This window comes from Colias croceus, chromosome 25, assembly GCF_905220415.1.
Source record: "Colias croceus chromosome 25, ilColCroc2.1".
Taxonomy (NCBI): domain Eukaryota; kingdom Metazoa; phylum Arthropoda; class Insecta; order Lepidoptera; family Pieridae; genus Colias; species Colias croceus.
The window spans coordinates 5,563,297-5,588,818 of NC_059561.1; the positions used below are offsets into that span (position 1 = coordinate 5,563,297).

Consider the following 25,522-nt stretch of genomic DNA (forward strand, 5'->3'; position numbering starts at 1 on the left):
CGTGGCGGGCGTGTAGGGGCGGCCGGCGCGCGTGCTGACCGACTCGCGTGTGGCAGGAGCTCAAGGCGACGGCGGACACGCTGAGGGCGCTGCAGATGCAGCTGGAGCGCGCGCTGGCCGCCGCCGGGCTGCCGGGCGGCTCCGCGGGCGCCACGCTCACGGCGGTCCTGGAGACCAAGGAGGCGCGCATAGCGACGCTGGAGCGGCAAGTGGCCCTCCTGGAGAGCGAGCTCGCCGCTTTCGCGTCCCCGCCGCCGCCCTCGCTCGCGCCCTCGCACGCCTCGCTTTACGATAAGGCCGAACCTCCCTTCAAGCGACAAGTAAGTTTTCTGCTCAACGACGTCCGCGTCACGACGGACGGGCGGCCCCTCCAGCCGCAGCCGCCGCGGTACTACAGATACGCCACGACCCTGTGACTGCGTTCGCGTTCGCGTTCATTGAGAGCCGTCGATGTATTTTTGTGTATTGTTTATTGTTAAGAGATCGATATTTTGTTATATAGGATAGGCCCGTAGAATGTATATCGTGTGAGATTACGTTAACGATTAAGACTGTCGAGGTCGTAAGCTACGTTTTTGTAAATTGATTATATTGTGTTTTGATAAACGCTTTCGGTGTGATCGCAACTCATCGTCCAGTATAGCTTGGTCCCGCGCCACCCATCACTAGTCTAGCTCACACGACCTCTTCATGTAGTCGTCATGTCATCAGTCTCTTCACAGTATCGGTAGATAAATGTATCACAATGTAGGCGCCCGTTCATTGACGACGTTTATTCGATGATATTTTTATCTCTTCGATGCTGGAAAACTTTCTTTTGACTCATTAGCTTTACAATTACGAACGCTAGTTCTAGATAAACAGAAAGTTTTCCAGATATGAACAATGAATTCGAATCGGCTCGATTGTATAAAGTAAATTAATTGCATGTAGAAACTAAATTAAGATACGTCGAAATGTCTTCCACGGCACTGATAGAATTAAGTGCTGAAAACATTTCTAACACTTCTTTATCTATCGAAGCTTGAGCCGCTTGAATATCGATACTAACTTAACTTCAACCGTATCCATGCTAATGAGTAGCATATGTTTGACATCAGTATCATTTCCGCCATCACTTATCGCCTATGTAGATAGATTTTCTTTGTATGAATTTGTGGTTTTTCTAATCGTATGTTCGGATTTATTTGATTTTTTGATGCTGCTATGAGCAGTTGGATGAGTTCCGTCTGGAGATTCAGAGGCGAGACCAGGAGATCTTGGCGATGGCGGCGAAGATGAAGGCGTTAGAGGAGCAGCATCAGGACTACCAGCGGCACATCGCCGTGCTCAAGGAGTCGCTGTGCGCGAAGGAGGAGCACTACAGCATGCTACAAACAGACGTAAGTCAAGCTCTCTCATTAAATTCAAAAGCTGATATAAAAACGAATGTTTAATCTTTAAAATATGTTTCAAGTACTTTTTTTTGATGGAAAAACACATAATGGGAAAAAACGTAAATACGAATGTTGTAAGTACGGACAGATTAAAGACGTAAATATCAAAATAAACATATATTTTCTACTTTCTTATAGTACTCCAAATAATATTGTAGTTACATATTTTCATATTCATACATATTTGAAAGAAACATTAGCACAATACTCATTAAGATACTACAAAATATTCGTCATTATTTATAAAAAAAAAATCATACAAATAAATTATTAACATAACTAATGATTGTGTAGGTTGAAGAACTAAAAGCTCGTCTCGATGAAAAGAGTCGACTCGTGGAAAAGAAGACAGCTGCAGCAATGGCTGCTGCGCATGAGTTGGCAGAATTGAGAGATCACTCTGAAATCAAGGATAGAAAGATTAACGTGCTGCAGAGGAAGGTAAATGGGTGTTGGTGCTGTAGAAAATGTAAAGTATTATGATACTGGGCTAGAGATATTTGCTAATTGAAATTACAATTCTGTGTATCTAATATATAAAAATCAATGCCACTTTTCGTTGTAATTCCATAACTCGAGAACGGCTGAACCGATTTCGATAATTCTTTTTTTATTATATTCCTTGAAGTACGAGGATGGTTCTTATGTAGAGAAAACGTAAACATGTACCACGGGCGAAGCCGGGGCGGACCGCTAGTATTCTATGTTTTATTAGGTATCAGTTAGAATTGATGTTACGTGAATATAAAAATTTCCTGTGCCATATTATTGAACAAATAATAGGCTTAAATTGGCGGAGGTCTTTCTCCTTTGAAGTTAAAATCAATATAATGTTCAATGTTCATTTTATTCCAAGTTCCAGTATTATTTTTTGAAATGGAATAGATTGCATAGACTTTTAAAATCTATTTTTGTAAAGTGATAAATGTGTAATGTGTAATTGTATTTAATTTCGATATTTTTGTTTCGTTTACTATTATTTAAGTGTACATTTATTATATGTAATTTTTACGTTCTAAACTTGAATATTATGACGTAAATATATTTTTATGATTACGTTTTGTTAGTACGTTTTATTTTTAAATATATTATATTTTTTGTTCTATTATGTGTTTTGTTTTTATTTTTCGTGGTAACGCTAGTGGCTATCTTTCATGTTTAGTTTTATATTTTGTGTTCTGTTATTTTATTTTGGTATAAGGTATGTATTCTTTTATTTTCTTATCATTTATGTTCATTTTTGTTTTATATATTTTTTGTTTTGATAAAATAGCATGACATATTCTTACATAATTCAATATTTTTAGATTGAAAACCTTGAAGACTTACTCAAAGAGAAAGACAACCAAGTCGATATGGCTAGAGCCAGACTGAATGCAATGCAAGCGCATCATTGTTCCTCAGAAGGTGCTTTATCATCTCTAGAAGAAGTTATAGGTGACAAAGAGAAACAAATCCAACAGCTAAGAGAACAGAGAGACAGAGCCGAACATGAAAAGAACGAAGAAAGAGAGCTTCATGAAAGAGAATTAGCCGATTATAAGATGAAACTGCATGCACTCGAAAGTGAGGTAGAAAAATTGGGCGCGAGACTCGAAAGAGCTTCAGCCGAGAAGGACAGGCTTGAAGCGAAATTAGAAAGTTCACAGTCCGAATTAGGCAAATCTAAAGCAGAGTTAGACAAAGCAGCAAGTGAAGTCGGAAGATCTGGTGCCGATTGGGAAGCCGCAAAACAACGCCTCGCTAGACTAGAATTAGAAAACGAAAGACTTAAGCACGAATTAGAGAGGTCTCAAACTACGTTTGGTAGAAGCACATTAACTACGTCACAGGAACTGGACAGAGTGCAAGAGAAAGCTGATAAGATGGCCACTGAATTGAGAAGGACGCAAGCAGAGTTACGAGTGACACAAGCAGATGCGGAAAGGTCCAGAGCTGAAGCTGGTGCGTTACAAGAAAAGTTAGAGAAATCACAAGGGGAGGTCTATCGTCTCAAAGCAAAACTCGAAAATGCACAAACCGAACAGGATAGCTTGAAGGAAGAATATGATCGGTGAGTATTGTTACAAATTTTATCATTGTTATCTAAAAAATTACAACATATTTTTGCATAAAAAAGTCGTACTAGCTAAAGAAATTTGATAAAAAATTAGGGAAATTATCTTATCGATGTTGAAATTACATTTTAGAGTTTCTTCATAACTTGAAAATATGATAAAGATCACACTTTTGCGGGCTTTAAGTGACAAACTTTATTAAAATAATAAAGTAATATGAAAAGTTGAGATGGTCCCAGATTGCGATTAAATTTCTTAAGAGAAATGATTTTACATAAATTCTTGTGGAGTTTATCCCGAATAAATGTTGAATAATCATATATTTTATTAAATTTCTCTTCCATTTCAATTTTATAAGTTGCATTAGGTGGATTAAGTTTATTATCATATTAATGATATTGTGTTAAAACTTATGTAGTTACTGTACTATTGTGCTATCTACTGACTCGTACTATCTATCTCTCTTAAACATTACAAATTCAACAGCTTGAAAAAGTTTTCAAGCTTCTCATTTAAAAATACACATTAAACACATAAGCAAAACATTTCGTATAAACCTACCATTCCTTAATAACTCAGCCCCCGGAATCACAGACACAATAGAAAATCTATTGTGTCGTGGTCGGATCGTGCCGCTCGGGGCTCAATGGGTTAAGCTATCTGAAGCAACATACACATCATAATCTTACCAGAAATATTATACCAAAGACATTTAGATAACCTCAAATCCCTCCCTACAGGGTACAATCATCCATCAGTCGTCTCCACTCAGAACGTGACAAGGCCATAGCAGAACTGGACAAGGCACGAGAAGAACTAGAAAGGACACAGGCCACATTGGGCAAGGCGCAGTTACAGCAAGATAAGTTACAGGCATCGCTAGATGCGGCTCATTCAGAGATCGATAAACTGCAAGAGAAATTGGATAAGTCTGCTGTGGAAGTTAGGAAGGTAATTTTATTAACAAATGTGACGCTTTTTTTATAATGTAGGTCAATAAATTGTCATGTGAACGCTCTAATAGATTTCAATGTGTAATTTCATGTGTTGGTTGGGTAGTGGTTGGGTATTAGTTTATTTATTAAACAAAAATGAATTGACCGTTTTGTCAATAATTTGTACAAAATTCAATAATTATGTTTACAGATGTTCTATAGTAAAATGTTTGTCCCGGCTTGAAATTTAGTTGTTACACATATATTTTATAGCCTTCATTACTCAATTAGAATAATCAAACATGTTTTACGATTATTTTATGGTCTTCTGATAACACCATAACCAAATGAACGTAATACATTAAAATGAAATACGTACCTACCAAACTGAAGAGATGAATTGACAAGAAATAATGTAGTTACAATAACACACTAAGAGCTAGCGCGCAAGAGCACTTTTGTCTCCGCAACTGTTAAAGTCTCTCCCATCAACTCTATGGGCTAGTAAGAATGTGCTTGCACGTAGCGACGCAACTTCCTATAGAGTTGAGTTGCTCTTGCACGCTAGCTCTAACACATGTTATAATGTTCACTGAAAATAAACCATCATTGTCAACAGTTACAAGTAGACCGCGAGAAATCAGCTTACGATTTCGAGTCACTCCAATCACAACTGGACAAGGCGTTGGGTCAAGCAGCTCGTTTACAGAAGGAAAGGGACACCGCTCAATTGGACGCTGATCGGTTTAGAGACAAGCATGAGAAGGCACAAGTAAGTAGACTCAATTGAGCGTTTATGAAAGAGTAAATGGTGATATTGTTAAAGAAAATTATTGTTTTATATACCTACTAGTGGTCCGCCCCGGTTTCGCCCGTGGTTCATATTTCGCAATAAAAGGTAGCCTATGTCCTTACTCGGGTATCAAAATATCTCCATACCAAATTTCATGCAAATTGGTTCAGTAGTTTAAGCGTGATTGAGTAACAGACAGACAGACAGAGTTACTTTCGCATTTAATTTTATAATAATAGTATGGATATATTGCTATAAGCTGGATATGAAAGAAGTAGGGAGAAGATTGAAAAATCTATGATTATGGTCTTTGACAAATTGACATGTTCTTAGTGTTTTATGTATTGAAGAAAAAAAATTCGAAAATAAACATAATAATAGACTTGGTATGATCATGCAGATCATAAGCTAAAATTGCTAACTTTTACTAAAATAATTAATCACCTGAATCTTACGTTTTTACCCCTGGTTGGGTTTAAACCCAACCAGGGGTAAAAACGTTAAACCAGCTTTGTAATGAACTAATAAAAAGGTTCTAATAACTTCAAACCTTCGTGATTATTTGCCATTAAAGTGAATTGGTATAAAATCATTATACCTGCCTACTAATCATTTCATTTGTAGGTTTACCTAGAAGTTAATAATTTTCTTAATTTTACATTTGCTCTACTTCACTGTGTACACTACATAGTTTAAAGAACGACTTCGAACTTCAATCATGTTGTGCTTTATCAATTTGTGTATAAAAAATTATCAACGTAGAAAAAAATACTCGTATGTTAAACATATCATTCCATACAACGCAAGTGAAGTCAGGGCAAATAACTAACGAAAAAATAAATCTCTTTTGCACTCCAGGCACGTAAAACCCCAAAAATTAGGCGATATAATGCCGCTAAAAATGAGGTCACAGTCTTGATGGTCGGGAATCCAGATTATTACAAAATGGAGCTTTCTGAAGAGCGTAAAGATATTCTCAAATGTAATAAAACACTTGGCAAGCTTCACTGTATGCGTAATTCGTTCGTCTCTCATTTGTCTAGACGAGGTGGCGTCTGTGTATCAACATATGACTGTACTGTCATAATAAATTATGTGATTGATTAGGTGTTTTGTTTCGGTTTGATGTGGTTTTGATTGGCGGTCGTAAAGCTCTATGACGTGGAATGTAGTATATTAATTGCAGAAATAATACACACAATGTTAATAATTATATTTATAAACGATAGTATTGGTGTTAGATGTATTTTTTATTTAACTGAAGACTGATGACTGATTGATATTTAAGGTCATTAAATGAGATTAAGGGTTTTCAACTTTATTTACAGTTTATAGTACTTATACGTTATGATGAATCTACTGCATATTGTAATACATAGGTTCATTAAAACTTTACGTGATACATTTTTAAAATAGCGACAGAAATTACCTAAGGTACGTAAAAATGATGAATGATGAGATAAAAATGAAAAGATAACTAAAATCAAAGTGAATGTACCTAGTATTTAGAATAATATACATCACTGCTCTCACAGAAGTTCGCTAACATTTATAGAACATAGTTCAAGGAAAAAAAGCAGACTATTTCCAATTTATACGAGACACATTCAATAAATATTAAAGATCTGCTATATTTGAAATTTATCACAAGACCTTTGACCCAGACGTAACAAAGTTATGGGTATAATATAAATATTGATTGTCCCTTCGCACGAATAGTTAAAGGGACAAGTTAGGTGGAACTATGCCAAGAAGAATTTGATTCAGTTTGTACTAAATATAGGCTAGCTCTTGTATATTGAATTGGAGGATTATTTTGTGAATTTGAGAAAGCTTTTCAGTTACTTATTTTGCCGATGATGTCACTAAAATCTAATATATATAAATCTCGTGTCACAATGTTTGTCTTCAATGGACTCCTAAACCACTTAACCGATTATAATAAAATTCGCACACCATGTCCAGTTCGATCCAACTTGAGAGATAGGATAGTTTAAATCTCAAATCGTTTTAGAGAAAGCGGGCGAAGCCGCGGGCGGTAAGCTAGTAGGATATAAAATATTAAGTATCCGTTGTTTTTTGGACATGTAAAATATATGGCCCGATTGCTAATACTTTTTTTTATCATTAACACTTATTTTATTTTCTCTTAAAACATACTGGTGTACTTACGCGACTTATCCGCAAAGAAGGCATCAATAAGTTTATGTAATTAAAAAACAATCTACCCTGACAATTTTATAAAGAATTTTGAAGTAGTACATACCTAACCTACCTAACAAAATTTATCAAAACTGATGTAGGTAATCTAGAAACGTAACTGTTTATTTAAGGTTAATTTTTCTTCGGGCTGATGACGATGATGATGATGATGATTAGTATGTATTACACGTATTTAAAATACCTTACCTTCCAATACTAAACATAAATTTTGTTCACAGGCGCTCGTAGCGCGCATACAAAAAGAGCGCGATTCAGCGCTTGCAGACGCTGCAAGCTGCCGCGAGCGGGCGGAGGCAGCGGCTGCAGCGGCTAACCGCGCTGCGAGAGACCGCGATAGTGCTGCCACGGAGTTGGACGTGCTAAGGGAACGATGGGAAAAAGCGCATCAGCAGCATCAAAAATTGACTGTAAGTGATATAAATTGTTCGATTTTGTTCTTATGTTGGTTGCCTAATTTATAACAGACGAAGTATAAAGGCCACTAAATTATTTTTGCTTAAATATTTGCTTGAAATACATTTTACTGTTTACCTTTAATAATACTATGTTTTATGTTTTTCAATATTTTCTCGTAAGTTTTAAACTGAAATTTAATAAAAAAAATGTGATCACAATTTAAAGCAAAATGATCATAATAATATGATGAACTTAACTACTATATTTTCAAATATTTAATTTTAGTAAAATTAAAAAAGGAACAAAAATAAGCTTACACTTTGATTTTACTTTCAGATGGAACGAGATGACGCCCTCACTGAATTAGAAATATTGAAAGAGAAATTAGACAAAGCCTTGTATTCAACACAAAAGACCGTAGAGGAAAAAGAGACCGCGCACAAAGAATACGAAAAAATGCTTGAGAAGTATGATAGGTACATTGTATTCTATGTCGTCTTGTGGCTTATTGTGTGGTGTTGTAAAATAGCAAATAACTTATCATATAAAAAACTTATCATTTTTTTTTGTTTCAGATCTCAAAACGAAATATACAGACTGCAAAACAAGATAGACATACTGGAAGCTGATAAAGACCGTTTAGAATTGGAATTGGAAAAACAAGTTCACTTATCTACCAAATCTAGGGATGATCTGAGGAAACTGCAAGACGAATCCGCAAGACTACAGGAAATGTATGACAGGGCATCTTTACAATTAGGCAGGACCAAAGAACAGGAAGAGAAAGCAAAGGAAGATATGGATAGACTATGTGTTGACATTGAAATGGTTAGAGACCGTTACGAAAAGAGTCAGATCGAGCTGCGAAGACTGCAAGCAGAGAAAGAAAAATTAGTGGCAGACAGTGAACGTTTACAGTTTGAATATGACAGAGCAATGACACAGTGTGGTAAAGCACAAGCGTCCAATGAAAAGACACAAGAAGAAATGGCCAGAGTGCAGGTAGAACTCGAAAAGATGTACGATAAGCACGACAAAGTATCGGCCGAGTTGAGAAGGGTTCAGGCTGAATTAGATAAAGTTAAAGCGGATGCTTCAGGTGCCCGAGAAGAAGCAGAACGATATGCAGCGCGTTACGGAAAGTATCATGATACGAAGGAAGAACACGAAAGAACTAAGTTGGAAGTTGAACGGCTTCGCACACGGCTAGAGAAGACCACGCTAGAGCTGGAGCGCGCACGTAAAGCGGAAGAAGAGGTTACCCGTCTACGTTCTGAACTAGAACGCGTCGAGGGTCTCCGAGGTAAATACCAATTCGAACAGGATAAATGGAGTACTGAATTAAGCCGCATGCAAACCGAACTCGATAAACACCGCGAACGATTCGAATCATCACAAACTGAAATCCAACGTCTGCAAGCTGAAAAGGAACAAGCGGAAACTAAATTACACGAATTGAATATACAGTTGGAACTGTCTAAGAACGAAGTGACGAAATTATCAACGGCCATGGAGAAACAAAGAACTGACCTTGAACGTGCTCACATTGAGTGTGAGAAGTTCAGGGATAGATGTGAGAAATTGAAACTGCGTTCGGATCAATTAGAAAAGGATAATGAAAGACTAAAGGGAGAACTAACACAAATTGAAAGAATGAAGTTACAAGCAGTTGCTGGCGATAAGGCAAGGACGGAAGATAGACTAGAAATAGAACGACTCCGTGATAAATTAGAGAAGGCAATACAAGCAAGAGATGCAACAGAAATGGAGGCAGGCCGCTTAGCTAAAGAACTTGAAAAGTCACAAATGCATCTTGCGAAGTATCAGGAGACAAATGAGACTACACGCGTAGAGTATGATAGAATGACTAACGAATTGGGACGCATGCACGAACGCTTAGAAAGAACAATATTAGAAATGCGGCAGATTGAACAAGAAAGGGACGCTCTCAGAGCTGAGATACAGAATACTAGACGCAATATAGAACAACAACAACGTACATTAGATCATCGCACGCAAGAAACATTAGTTAAATTACAACAAGAATTAGCTCAATCAGTGAGAGATAGAGAAAAGATGGCATCTATACTAGAACAAAGAGATAAACAAGCTGATGCAATAGAAAAGCAGATAGTCAAATTAGAAGCGGACACGAAGCAACTGACAATTGAACGCGATCAACTTGTAGCCCAATTAGAAAAGTCTCAGGACATGCTTGTGAACTTCCAACGAGAATTGAACTCGTCGGAAACAGAACTGCAAAAGCAGCGTGAAGAAGTGAGACGATTGAAAGAGGAGCAAAGAAAAATCGCACAAGATTCCGAACGCGGTGCAAAATCTGTTATCGAGAGCCGCGACCGGGAGATCGCGAAATTACAACAACAAATGCAAGCTGTCTCAAAAGAAAAGGACTCTTTCAGGCAGCGCGCAGAAAAGGCTGAGAAAGAGGCACAGAGAGCCGCTGAGGTCGATAAATGGAAAGCCGTCGTCGAATCGGAAAAGACTAAAGCGATCGCAGCGGAAAAAGCGCTATCGGAATGCCAGCAACGCTTACACTCATTAGAGAAACAATTCCAGGCTCAACATCAGCAATTGCAGCAGCTGCAATCTCGTGGACCGTCCAACGTGCAAGAAGTACAGAAGCAGCTTGAAGCGGCTCAAGCGGAGGCGCGATCGCTCGCGGTTGAAAGGGAACGTTGCCAGTCGCAGCTGGAGATGCTCGTACAAGAATTGGAGAAGAGCCAGGTCAGTTGGAGGATCGCCCGGCCCACAGCTACCGGGAGGGATAGGGGTTGAATCGAGTTTCATGGGCTAGATTATCACTTTCTTATAATACCGTACACGAATTAAATGTTGTAATGTTTTAGTGACGAGTTAGAGCAACACGGCTATTAGATTTTATTTGTCTTCTACTTTCACTCTCTTCTATTACCGCAACACACATGACTACTGTCATTATTTAGTTATAAACTAAATACTTTTAAATGCTTTATTTTTAATTTTAACTTTAATTTTAATTCTTAAAATATTTTATAACAATGTAAAACATTATACTATGGTCTATGCTATAGTTGTTTAGATTAGGTACTAGTTTCTACGAACAATACTCACAAATCAATTACAAATACAGCTTACATGGAAACATATTTCTACGTTGAATATTATTTCTTTTTAAATAGACATCTCTTCTATTTATATTTTCCGCGTTGCTCTTTGTTCCGTCCACCACAGTATGAACACAAAACGAAACTCGATTGAACCGCAAATCGCGTTGTAATCATTGCACCGGTGCCATGGGTAGATTTTGATTTAATGTTCATGCGTTTATTTTTGTTGAGTCATCATCGGTGTCATGTACATTGTTGTTGTATAGTAGCATGCCTCCCACGGCCCGCTGGGCATCCTCCAACCCCTCATTCGTATTTGTTTTATTAGTTTCATCATCGCAAAGTATTTCGGCGTCAGATTCATGAATGTAAATGTTTTCTCGGCAAGTTGCACCAGACATTTCCAAATCACAAACGCACCACCCACCATATCGCGATTGTTAAATGTTCGGTGCAAGAACGCTTCACGTTTCGATAATTTTGTATATTTCAGCCATCGCTATTGCAACTGTGTATTGTGTTGTGTCATATATTAAAGTGTTTGAAACTTTCTATCTATCATTGAACGCATTGCTGCAATTATGATTTGCGTCTACGTGTTACAGCTTTTGTAATGATGGGCTTACGAGAACTTTTACTTTTGAAAGATCATAATTACAGTTGAAGCTTACTTGAATTGCTATATAAATGTAAATATTTCATGTTATAATCTTGCTGGTGATTTTTTTGTCATTGTCTATATCAAAATTAATCACATTATGTTTCGTTTTAACTACAAATAAAAAAATAAATACATTAATTCTGATTGCTTCAAAATCAAGTTTACAATTCATATTTATTTGCATGTACAGCGAAACATAGTCTGGTTAACTTTAGTTGATGACAAATTGAACACCAGCATTTGAAACATTATAGGATCGAAGAGTAAAATAACAATTCTGTGTAACAGCTCGATCTCCGAGAAGCGAACAAGAAACTCCAACAAGCTGGACAGAGCGGCAGAGCTGGGGACGATACGGCTCAGGCTAGAAAACAACTACAAGAAGAATTCAAGAAGCTAGAAGACGCAAGAAAACAATTTGAAGAGAACAGAAGAGCGGTGGAGAACAAACGGAAAGACGTGGAGGAGAAAGAGAAATCGCTAACGGAGTTAGACCGACAGTTAAAGAAGAGAAAAGAGCAAATGGACCAAATGGAAGCATCCTTAAGGAAGGTAAGAACAACAACAAATTGCAATAAGATAGGTACCCAAATTGCAGGACAGAACACACATAACTTCTATTATGGAGTCTATTGCCCCCCAATAACGTAAAACAATACTTCGAACGGTGATATATAAACCATCGTGAGGTAACCGACATGTCGAAGAATCAAAAGTTCGACAACATGTGACATCTGCCAACCCACACATGGCCAGTGTGCAGTGGGAACATGTAAATGGTGATGATGATGAATTATTTTTAATCATGATATTTACTTACTTCTAATAACATAATAGGCCGGCGGCAGCACAGCAGCGGTAACAGAAATGAATCGCAAGCTCACAGACACGCAGAAAGAAGCCGACGATCTCAAGAAACAGTTGGGTTCATCTCAAGAGGAGTCAAAGCGGTTGGCGGCTGAAACCGAGCGACTGTTGCAACTTGTGCAGATGTCGCAAGAGGAACAGGCGCAAAAGGAGAAGCAGATTATGGATTTGCAGCAGTGAGTACAAATCTAATTTTAATAGTCATAGAAAATTGCATTAATATAATCAGTGAGTACATAAACCTATGTCCCGTGAGATATATAGAAAAATGCCTATTTTGCGAACTTAACGAATTTAAAGCAATACTAATAAGGTTGTGTATTTTTGCAACGAATAGAACAAAACTTTCAAATATTTTTAGATGGAATTAGTCCATATATCAATAAATCTGATAATATATTTGAAATATGCATAAACAATGTTCTCCGCTATAGACGTAATCTATCTACTTACAGAATATAATTATGTTATGTTATACTAATAATAACTAAATTTTAGGTCTGTGAGAAACCTTCAAGCCAAATTAAAAACTCAGCAACAAGCACAAGCACAAAGAGAAGAGGTAATGTTTGCATTTTTCGTGTTATCTCCTAATACATATTTTCACTTATTAACATTGTATGCATTCCTTATTAATAAGAATCATATTTTTATTAAAATTAACACTTTTGACTACCTATTACAACATAATTAAGAATTCAGAGCATTGATCTTTAGAACGAAAAACTACTTGTAAAACTTCAGATGAATCACTATTCGTTTGCGTAATCAAGCGTAAATTCACATTATTTTTTCTAAGTATCAAAATTTGAATCCATACTTTTTGCATATTTATGATCATGATGCATTAAATTTACAAACATTAACATTGTTGAATTAACCTACAAATACTAATCTACTAACCTAACCCAAAATTAACAATTACTTTTACGCTGCATTTCAGGCCGGACCCGCTGGCTTCCTCAAAAGCTTTTTCTAAGTTAGCCCTTCTCAAGACTGTCGTTCATTTATTTTATCATTTTGTTTAATTTCGTTCTTTAACTGTCGCACTTACTAACTTTCCGTAAGCGACTTCTCCGAACTCCACGTCTTTCGGTAAATTATCATATTTAAGCTTTACAATCGCAATTCGTACTTAAGTAATGTTATTGATATTTGTATTGAATATATATTGTAATGAAGTGTTCAGATAATAATAATAATGCGTCACCTCTTGTTGATAATCCTTGAAACCATGTATACAGGTTTTCTAATTGAGTTTATTGTAACCAGCACACAAGTAAGATAATTATTAGTTTAGCGATATTTTTAAGTGTTTAAATGGAAATTTAATCGTGTTCAGCGGGACTTGTTTTTTAAGTATTGATAATGGAATATTACAATATTGTAAAACTGTTAAGCAACCATGTATCTAGGTAGAACCGTAAGTCCACTAGTCCATATTAACCAGCTTTTCTTGTTATGCGAATATCAATTGAGGAATAAACTGAAATCTTTGTTGGCCTTTCTCGAGTTATTTTTTAGTTTATACTGTTGATATGTTTTGTTACTGTCTAATTAATATTTGTTTGTATTCATTTGATTACTTTCTTTCATTTTCTCACCCCTATCGTTAGGAATTATCGCGAGCAAGACAAAGCGAGATAGATGCAATCAGCGATCTAACAGATACTCTTAAAGAGAGAGACAGGCTTAAATGCAAGTTAGAAGAAAATAAGATGAGGATAATCGATTTAGAGATAGAGTTAAATGAGTCATCGCTTATACTTTCGGAAATCCTAAAAATATCAGATAGCCAAGACTTGAATAACTTAAAAAAGAGTAAGAGTTTCTTTGAATTGCAAAAGAGTGGTAAGGTAGTGGATAGGCTCGATAAATGCAAATTTAGTAGGAGTTACAATGACTTGCATACGGGAGACAGGAGTATGGTAAATGTACAGAAGCTAACACGAAAGATAACAGATTTGACGAAGGAAATCGAAATAAAGAATTCAAAGATTATTGAACAGCAGAAATGTATTTCGATATTGGAAGATGCGTTAAGAGAGAACAATAATATAGCTGAATTCGAACAACTTTTAGCTGTTGTAAGAAGTAAAGATGAACGCATTGATGAATTAGAACATATATTAAATAATAAATCTGGTGCTGGAAAGAAATTATATAAAGAAAAAAGAATATTAGAATTGGAAGAAGCACTTAAAGAGTCCTTTTTGATTGCGACGGAAAGAGAGAAGGTATTCTATGAAGAAGAAAAAAGGAGGATCGAAGCGATAAATATGGTAAGTTTTAGAATCTAAATTGCTTAACTTTAAATATTGAAGATAATTGTTAGTGTTTACTTTCGTCAAAAAAATATCACTATTTTTTTGACGAAATCCCCTTGGAATTGATATGAGCATAAAATCAACGAACTAAATACTTTAAACAGTTGCATGTGTATCATAATATAATACATTACTTTGCAGAATATTCTTTAGAGGCTTGCGCGAGGAAATAGCAGCATAATATAAAAATGTTTATACCAATTTCAGATGAAGAAAATGGAACAAAGGATTCGCTCGCTGCAAAACGCTTCAGTGCTGAATTGTGAAACCTGTTCAATGCTAACAAAGCGCTTGAAGCTGCTAGAAGGTTTACTGCAAAGCTGCAAAATGAAACGGGAAGCAATGCTACGCCATTGGTCACGTGTCGTGTAAGTTATACAGGGTGTCCCACTATTGGTATACTAAGCGCGAAGGAACTTGTAGTTTTGCATATAATATACTGATCACGTAAAAAATACTTAAACAACAAAATTACGTCAAAAAGTTTTTGCTAAATTTTTCCTGAAAATCCATGTTTTCTTCTCTAACTTCGCGCAGGAGGCATATATCACTTCTCTAATGTGAGCATTTTGACTATGAAAACATAATTTTAAACGATAGTTTACGTGCTGGTGGCAAAGTAGGGCGGGTTGCTTGTTATGGGTGTACACATAGAGTTTTAAAAATTCTTCTTTTTGAAAAAAAATGCGTCAGGAATTTTATAAGTATTTTTTACGTATTCAGCGTATGCAAAACTATAACATCCTTTGAGCTTAGTATACCAACAGTGGGACACCCTGTAGAATAGGAATAGACAATAGAAATAAAGACAATTATTAATTATGAACCAATCATTCTTATAATATAAAAAAATATAATTTATCACTCAGTCAGCAGTGATTAAGTTTTCTAATGTTGAAACAATTGTTCATACTGAAAAGTTCGATCTGATTTTGCACCATTACAAAAATATACAAAGAAAAAAGATTATTTATTAGTGATATTAATTTAGATAAAAAATCAGGACAAAATAGATTAAACATAAATATATGATACATCAAAAGGATACCTACGTAGTTCTCGTATTTTAAATATATCCGACGTAAGTCTTTGAATTTAAAAAAAAGAAACTGTGATTTCTACAAATAGAAATTATTTATATTTTTAAAGAATAATAAACACGGTCAAAATATTTTCATAGAAAATTTTATATTGTTTTTTATAGGCAAGATCTTTTGGAAGGTGCCATTAGTGAAAAAGATACTCAAATTGCTGAATTGGAAATTAAAGGCGTTCTAGATGAAAACGAGACAAAAGCATGCGATATATTAAAGAGTGAGAGAGATAGAATGCTGAACAGATTAAAAATGGAAGTGAGTATTTTTATATCATTTCAGTTTTTATATATACTTGATCTGTTGACTCTGATTTCAAATGGCATTAAGTACACTGTACAATACATTGTGCAATAGTGTCATTTATTCATTATACAAGGCTGCTTAAAATTACAGCTTACTACACACATACAATATACATACCAGATAATATTTCTACAGTCAAAATTCGACAAAAAGTCATATTGCCAAAAAATCACAATAATCCATAAAATATACAATAATGTTAATTTCTAAGAAGAACTATTTCTATTGTATAAAATGGAAAATCTACGCGAAAAATTCTAGATTAAGAAAAATTTCTACACAACAACAAACAAACAAGACTACACCTATCAACATACTCATTTGCCAATAAAGTTTTGCCAACAGTTACCAAAAAACCCTTAAATAATTTTTACACATACTACATTAATTATTTCAGAACGAAGCGTTGCTACAATTCGAATATGAAACCGAATTACCTCAAGACGAGAGTTCCTTGCCGACGACCGTCGACGATGTGTTAGCGGCCTGTGAAGATAATCAAGTAATTGTCTGGGTATAAATGAACCACAATGTTGGGAATGCGAGTGATTTTGACCTTTTTTTATTGTAATTAAGCATGGAATGGAGTGTGGTTTCCAGAAAACAAGGCCTATAACTTAGATGAAGATTTTTTAGACCTCTCCATGCATAAACAACTATAATATTATAACTCAAAAACATTTCAATATCAAGGAAAGTTTAGACTTCAGAATAAAGATAGGTATACTGCAACAAAATATAAAATATAGGACAATACTCTTACCGCTTCTGTGTCCGTCTTGTGTGTGTGTTGCCCTTGATAAAAATATCTGTTTTTTAATAAAGTATTGGATCTTGAGTGTGACGATTTGTTTTGAGTGCCGTTTGTAAATAACGATTGTTAAAGGTTTGATTGAAGTATGTTAGAGTTTTTATTTCAAAGAAGAAGAACCTGAAACTGAATAATATGCACTTTTTTACACCCAGACATCCGAATAAAGATGTCTGTGAATAGTTTGTGTATGCAACAAGAAATATCTGGAATTCAAACTTCTCTGTACAAGTTACCTATATTAGACTTTTCCTGGCATGAAACAATGTATAATACTAAATTTGGTTAACAATCTCTCTTAAAAAATATAATTCATTCCTCATATTTTTCTCCTTAATTCTATATATTCATAATTCAGGGTCGAGATATTAGTTAGGTCAATGTATGACTATTTGTTATACAGGAACAATTCACCAAAATGTCTTCAATTCTAAGAGCAATAAAATACTGCTAGAATTAGATGCAATCGTATAATTAATCCAACTATGTGTACTTAGAAAATCAATAGTAATGATGTTGATAAGTGCCAAACAGTTAATAAGACTAGAAATCAATTATGTGAAATAGCATTGTTTACAGGAGGAGGACATCCCCGCCACTGTGCTGTGACGTCTTAAAGCTAAGTCTTATCTGTGTTGTGGCCTAATACCAAGAAGCTTATATCTAATACACTGGAGATTGCACTATGACCATTAACTTGTAACAAGAAAATATGACCTAGAATGACGTCAGTCATGTTTTTTGTCTCTTTCTGTTGAGTGACCACGTTGGTTTGTAAATTCAGGATTTTTCAAAATAGAAAAAACTAAAAATCATGGTCTATAAATAATAACGACATAGGTATATTTTTAACAGTATTTATATTATAATATTATGGTCATACTTTATAGGTACATACAATTTTAATTGGTATAGAATGATAGTTTTAAATAACTTTTGGCTACAAAGCTTGGATATGAACCGATATATAGCATTAACATCCTTTGTAAATAGAGGAAAGTTGTGTTTTGCATCAGATGCTGTTTACCAAATTGTAAGCTACTCAGATCTTCTTTTTAAACGCGTTGCTTCGACGGGTCAATTTCAAGCCAAAATCATCAAAGAAAAACTGTTTATAGCGGCCTTGCACAAATTTCAGATAACTTTACAAAGTTTATTTTTCAAAAGGTATTTTTTTCTGGGTCGTAATCCTCAGTAATCTTGATGGGCACATATATTTCTTTTTATTTTACTTTTTGGAAAGCTGAAATACGTAAAACAAAAAATATAAGGTAAGTTAAAAAAGTATAAATTTCAATGTAAAAACGAACAATCTTATAACTACATGTGAGTGCAATACCGATGTCGTGTGTTGTTTCATTACTAGTAACAATCTTTAAAATGGTGTTCTAAATTTTCATCATAATATTGTTATTACAATATATTCTCCTCGCTATCCATAAAAACTCGTCATCATGGTTACCTTACTTGTTAAATTTGTTTATTGAAAACTTGTTGAAAAATGATAAAGTATTGGGGAAATTACAAATTTAACATGACTGCTTACTAAAATGATGCTTAATTAGACAATTTTTTCCATTGAAATGATTCTAAACAGGTCAATGCTGGAGTATTGAGGAATATTGTAAATAACGTAAATATACACTTGCCTGTGAAATTCTATGCCAGAATTTGGTGTCCAAACACTTCTGCAATTTTGCACAATACAAGGCATTCTTTATATTCGGAAAATATTCATTAAATAAGCAACAATATTAACTTAAATATTCGAATCGACGCAATTTTTTTGACACACATGCCATATTGACAAAGTGAGAGTTGCTACAATTTTATTATGGTGACTACCCATAAGCAGGGAGTATCGCTTTTTAATAATTGGTTCAGATACTTATTTTATTTAGCATAAATAATAATTGTCTCATCCAACAATGCTTCTGAATGACGTTTTTGGCAATTTATCAACAAACTCATGTACAAAAACTAACCTTTTGCACAGAATATTACAGCATACATAGTAGCCTTGGGAAAACTTCGTATTAACAGTGGCAATACCAAGTTAGGTGTGAAAGTGATAAAAAACATGAACTGGGCAATATTTTCTTGTTACACGTCAATGTTCATACCGAAATCTCCAGTGTATTAGATATAAGCTTCTTGCCTAATACCATCGCACTTGTCATCTCATCCGCTACTTTACCAATCATCGCTTTTCACCAGCCTAATTGCCAATATTCCTAAACCAAAGATTGTGAAGGAATACATTTTCCATCCTTGTAGTCTATGTATGACTCAAAACCATTGACAGTTCAATTTTGGGGGGAACGTAGATGTCAATTTTGACAGCTGTCAGAAATGTTGTTTTTTTTTTTATTCGTAATTAAATTTGTTTTTCTCTGTTTTATTGAATTGTTTTTATTTATTCTCACACGATACGACACGGAACCATTTTGAGTGATACAAAATAATATTTTTTTAAACGAAATTGATTGATATTTAGTGGAGATTATTTATCCTATTTATATACCCTATTATAGCACTTGTTAAAAGTTGTATACATGTAAAGCAATAAATTAACCTCTGCTCGTCTTAGATTATTCATATTGGTGTCTATTTTTTAACTAGTAAAGTCTTCTACTGATGCTGATAATGAATTGTTATAAAACTAATATTAATCCTATGATAATACTTGATGCTTAGTTATATTTCATTTTAAGCACTATCTCGATAAAAATGTTAATGTAAAACAATAATATGATACTCTTATTTAAAATATTCATTTAAACGTGGAAAATACTGAGATGCACGGTTTTGAAAAACAGTTAAAATAATACTTTAGAATTATTTTTGAAATTACATATCATGCACAAAGTTTGAAAGCCTTTGGGCATATCATTATGTTACGTAGCTTGAAATGTAGAATTGGTATTAAAGACAATGCTTAACGAATCAATAAAGCACTGCCTTATGTAATAAGAGTTTCCTTTCGATTGAGAGCCTACGTTAGGGACGTTAAGCCTAAGCTTAGGGACGTCTGTTCGCCTCGGGTGTACGAAACAGAGTGACGTATGCGGTAACTTGCATCCTGTATGGCAGCTATTTTCAACTACCCACAGTATTTATAATGTGAAATTGTGAGCTTTTTATATTTTTTACAACCGTCTTGCAAGTGTGATAGGCGTGTAGACAATCCAATTTGTGAATATAATTTATTACATGTATATGTATGAATGGTACTTGTACATTACGTTGACTTCGTTAGACATGTTTGTTGTTTTATGAAAGTTTTATCCGTTGTTCTGATACTTGAATTATTTATCCACGTTACAGTTCATAAATTGGATATTCTGTACAAAATAAGTGACATAAAATTATGTTTATCCGAAGACAATGGTCGCTTCAACATGGAAATAATTTATTTACTCCTTTTACGATGTTAATTGAATTTGTTACGGGTCCAAAAGGCCATTGTCTGTTATTTTACTGTCAATTTTTATTGTTCTTCAATATCAGATCCATAGAGAATTCCTCGGGCATAAAGTCGAGGTATTTATTACATTGCTAATGTAGTGTGTATCTATGATAGATGAGGTTAGAAAAGCTGCAATGTGTTGTTGATTTCTAAATCGAATAATTATGTTCCAATAAATACAGATAACTAATAAATTATTATAATTAAGTTTTTGCATTGTTATTAGGTACAATGGAAACATTTTTAACGGGTTAAAACTTGGATTATAGTTATATTATAATGCTGATTACTAGAGTTGTGAGAATAATTTTTTCACCTCTTTTGATTTAACTTTTTTTTCAGTCTATTACAGATATAAAACCTTTGTTTTCTATGTCAATAAGTTTCAACAGCATTATTTTAGTTTAATTATAAATATGTTTTCCTCTTGTTTTATTTAATTACGAAGTTATTAGCATTATAATGTAACAAGCTCTACTCAACTAGACTTTGCAGCTATAATTTTGTATTGATAAATTGTAGGTGAATTATATTATCACAATAATAATATTAGTTAATTGTTATAATGGTATGACGTTCGTATTGTTTCACACGTTGTATTGACCGATATGCTAATATAAGGATAAATGTTCTTTGAAATATAATATCTTCGTATAATATGATTTGTGTCTATTATTTCTTACCCTTTTCCTGTCTTAGTTAAAGGTAATACTGTACAGTTTATTAATACCTTTTTCAAACAATAATTATAGTGTTAACCGATTATCAATTATGCAAAAAATTGCATACTTTGAAACATAGGTACTATACTCCAAAATTAATAATGCGCATGCAAATCTTCGCTAATTGTCATATTTCCAAAATGTATTTCATTTGACTAAACAAATTTTACTTAATTATGCATGAAGAAAATGCATTTAACCACTCTATATAGGTACCTACATATAACATATCGTCTTCCGGGAATATGACAGTTACCGAACTGTGACGAAGATTTCTATGCGCATTATCACTTTTGGAGTACTGTAATTTATTAATTGTTTAGCACGGGATATAGGTAGATCGAACAGAAGCTGCGGGCGAAAAGCTAGTTTCTATATTTATAACTACGACTAATCCAACAATAAGACAATACAGTATAAATCTGTGAATGAATTTATAAAAGGTTGCTGTAATTGTAAGTAGAAAATATTTCTATAAAATACAAACAAACTTTAATTTTATAAAATAACACAAAAGACACAATAAGCATAATATTGAGGAATTAACTGACAATATGGAATCCGGGCTAAACGATCGGTGTCGATAAAATAATAACACAAAATATTACACTCAATTATAATTAATCAATAGAATAAATTCATAATTATTAATCGTGAAAAGGTAAAAATACACTTTCAAACACATTTTGTTTCCACGCCATCTATCGTGGAGTAGATTTGTATACAGGAAGTCATTAAAACGTACATATGATACAAGAAAAGTTTTATCTACTCAGCACGAGATGGCGCTACATAATTTCAACACACAGCTATTACTTTTTATGTTTATTTGTCTACGGATTGTTTACAACTTTCTATAAAATTTTATAAAAACGAATTATGAAGTTATAATTAATTTCATTTATGTGGAATATAAAGTGTGGAAATATAAATGAAGAAGAATTAATATTGTAAAGTTTGTATTAGGTACCTACTTTCTTATAATTAATTATTAGTGTCACCAAAATGGTATTTAAAAAAATAACATTCGATTATTACCTACTACACCTATTCGATTATTCGATTATTACCTACTTTAAGTACAAAATAAACATAATATAATAGACAGACTTTTTATAGAATAATATATTTATTAGTACCTACCTAATCATCCATAATATAATATCTACTACTACTGCTTACAAATAAGACCTAGGTACCTAAATACTACTGTTACTTTGAGAAACAATTAAATCTAGAACGAACAAGCAAATGAAATCGAAATGTCGCAGACTAGGGCTAGTAGTTTTTATATAATTATGCTAGGGTTGAGCTGAGCCCGGTAATTTATAAATGTTATTTTTTAAGTAAATTTATTTCATCGATGTTGAATGATGTTTGATTATTATGTATAGTTATAAGGAATATAATTTAAAACCATACTTATTATTTTCATCATAACGATATGAGCAGAAACACTGAAATTTGAACTTGTGAGCGACATTGCTTACGCGACGTAAAATTAAGTATATCCTATCCTATGACACACATTCATTCAGCATCCCATTGTCGTGCAAAAGCAGCAGATTTTCATCTCTATTAATTCCTTACAACTGTTAATTCGTAAATTGGTACACACTTCAGGTGGTTGTTATAAAAAGCAGTGACGTCAGCTACCGCTTCGTTAGTGGTGTGTGCAGCGCTAACCAATAGCATATCAAAAACATTTTTTATGATAATAACCTTTGCAACAAGATAGTTTAAGAAGAAATGCATGTACCTTTGGTGTCTGGACTATTGGTGAAACATTTTTTACATTGTTAAATTGTTTTTGAATTAATCTATTGCAGACACACATAAACTATATATTATAAATTCTATATACTGTGCTATACCAACTTTTTATACTATGTAGGTATGTATGTTAATTTATTTTTTTATCTGTCAACCCTTTTTTTTTTTTTTTTTTTTTTTTTTAAGTGGGGAAATCTTGCATAGATACCCACGGCGTCCGGGGAAAGGGCCGCGGGTTATGTCGGATTCCTACCGACCAAAACCCCACTGTGTTCCGTCAAGCCACATAAACGACGGGGCCACGGGTATAGGTAGAATTCTTCCGTGACCCCATCAGCAGCTGCCCGTCTCCAGGCCGACACAAACTATGAGCCCGCCAGCTCTTACCTCATAGGGCGGCGTGAACGGAGCACGTCTCACGCCGCCTCATCTCACCGGACGATGGACTAAATCCCCGCTTCATCGCCCGGCGCCCCTCGTTAGGGAGGCTGGTTGCGGCCGCGTAAATCAGTCGCAGCGCGACGACGACGCCCAATAGGACGTCGGCGCCGGATCGGGTCTGCGTGAGGATCCCTCTCGCGAACCCGCTCCGCCTCCTCTTTCCGCGAGATCACGTCCTCGGAGAACGTGATCACCGCGCGCCAGGATCTGTCGCTACCCACCATTGCGCGAACAATGGAGGGCAGAGAGAGATCCGACCCGACGACCGCGACCAAGCGAGCTCGAGGCTCGACCCACGCGGGGCACACGGCAAGAGTATGATCTGCCGTGTCCTCCGGGCAGGCGCACCAGTGGCAAGCCATGCTGGGCTCCCTCCTCGCGACTTTACACAGGTACCGCCCGAAGCAACCGTGCCCGGATAGCACCTGTGTAAGGCGGAAGGTTATGGCCCCATGCCGCCTGTCGCACCACTCTTGCAGAACCGGTCGAATCGCTGCAACCGTCCGCTCTCCAGCGCTGGGCTCTTCAAGCCGGCGTTCCCACTCCCGGAACCGCCGGTCGATAGCCTCAGCCCTCCACTGCTCGACCTCCTCGTAGGATGGGGTGACTCCAAGCGACTTAGACGTTGAGACGCGGCGATACACGTCCGCAAGCATCTCGGCGTCCAGTTCCCACGGGGGCGTCCCGGCCATCACGCACGCTGCCTCAAATGACACCGTGCGATACGCCCTCACTACTCTAAGCGCCATGACCCGCTGCGGTCTCCGCAGGAATGGCCTATTACGGGCGCTTAGAGCGTCCGCCCAGATGGGGGCCCCATAGAGGGCCATGGAGCGGATAACGCCTGTATACAAACGGCGGCACCCACTCCTAGCACCCCTAAGGTTCGGGAGCAGACTTCCCAGTGCCCCAGCCACCCTTATCTGTCAACCCTACGTTCGCCCCAATCGAGTCGCGAGCGGAACTCCCGCGCACCTGTTTCCGGTGACGTCACTCGATGGCGGGAATAAATATTATTTTAAGGAAATCAAACGAGTTACCTGATGGGGACTTACAATATACCACGGATGTAGGACTTTGAGAGTTGGAGAGAGTTTGCTTATAAAAGTAAATAAGCGACTAGGTAGCATAAGTTACATTTTGTCGCATAATTTGTGAAAGTCCTGAATTATTGTTCATATTAAAATTATTTTTTCATAATAGTTACATTAAACAATCTTTTAGTTTGATATTATGTTTTGCAGGAAATACAAATAGCGCACAAAGTCAGTAACTCCATCATTTTTTCTTAATAAATTCGATTTATTAATATATATAGGCACAGACTAATAATAAGATACTGATGTAGGTATGTGGTCACTGATCAATGTCATATAATTGTATATACAAATTAAAATATTTTTACTTTATAATATTATCTTTGAAAGTTTGAAGTAATTTAACTTTTATTATATTTGTTATGAAACAATATAGAAGAGTAAAAAATAGATGGAAATACATATAGGTAACCCATTATTAATATACAAAGAATTAAAACAATTAGAAAGAAATTAATTCGACTTAACAAAAACTCAACCCCCATAATAAGTCGGTCGAATTTACACCGAACTATTTTTAGTTTTTGTGGAATGCTGCGGTTATCCTAATTGGTGTAATAGGCGGCCAGACGTGGCTCCAAGGCAATCTGTCTTATGGTGTATTTATGGTAAGAATTCTGCATTAGATACATGTTACGTAAATTTGAAAAATAATCAATGCAGCTTTATTGTGTGTTGTGCATATAATGTAAGCGAAGTCTGTATTAACATACATACTTTTTAGTTTAAACATTATTGATCATATTTTAATTATAGCAATTAAGTATAACCATTACTCCATACTTCGAAAATACTTTTTTGAAAATCATCAAAGTGGAATCAGTAACTTACTCTTAAAAGTAAACACATAATTTACAATATTATGTATTATGGTCATGAATTCTAATTATATTATTGTATGCTATCTATAAAGGACTGTTTGTTACGTATATAGATCGAATGTAAGCAAATAAAATAATAAATAACAAATACAAACACCTTAACAGTACAACAGCTCTGCGCAGGAT

At 35.2% G+C, this 25,522-nt stretch overlaps 2 protein-coding genes across 2 annotated transcripts in view; both read left to right on the forward strand.

Annotated features, from left to right (window-relative positions):
• The window catches only part of LOC123703065 (plectin), a 41,668-nt gene extending 28,109 nt beyond the window's left edge, over positions 1 to 13,559 (forward strand). The window contains exons 5-16 of the mRNA XM_045650943.1: positions 1,215 to 1,382; positions 1,731 to 1,877; positions 2,744 to 3,489; positions 4,234 to 4,444; positions 5,048 to 5,200; positions 7,663 to 7,851; positions 8,177 to 8,316; positions 8,416 to 10,585; positions 11,897 to 12,160; positions 12,446 to 12,651; positions 12,974 to 13,037; positions 13,419 to 13,559. Of these exons, the coding sequence (XP_045506899.1) occupies positions 1,215 to 1,382; positions 1,731 to 1,877; positions 2,744 to 3,489; positions 4,234 to 4,444; positions 5,048 to 5,200; positions 7,663 to 7,851; positions 8,177 to 8,316; positions 8,416 to 10,585; positions 11,897 to 12,160; positions 12,446 to 12,651; positions 12,974 to 13,037; positions 13,419 to 13,454 (4,494 nt within the window). The 3' untranslated portion in view covers positions 13,455 to 13,559. The remainder of the gene's footprint in view (positions 1 to 1,214; positions 1,383 to 1,730; positions 1,878 to 2,743; positions 3,490 to 4,233; positions 4,445 to 5,047; positions 5,201 to 7,662; positions 7,852 to 8,176; positions 8,317 to 8,415; positions 10,586 to 11,896; positions 12,161 to 12,445; positions 12,652 to 12,973; positions 13,038 to 13,418) is intronic.
• Positions 13,560 to 13,880: 321 nt separating this feature from the next.
• LOC123703051 (ERC protein 2-like) lies at positions 13,881 to 21,144 on the forward strand. Its single transcript, XM_045650925.1, has 7 exons — positions 13,881 to 13,898; positions 14,092 to 14,757; positions 15,010 to 15,170; positions 16,007 to 16,154; positions 16,600 to 16,716; positions 17,593 to 17,653; positions 19,170 to 21,144. The coding sequence occupies exons 1-6, from the start codon at positions 13,881 to 13,883 to the stop codon at positions 17,620 to 17,622; spliced, it is 1,140 nt and encodes a 379-aa protein (XP_045506881.1). The 3' UTR covers positions 17,623 to 17,653; positions 19,170 to 21,144.
• Positions 21,145 to 25,522: the final 4,378 nt, after the last annotated feature.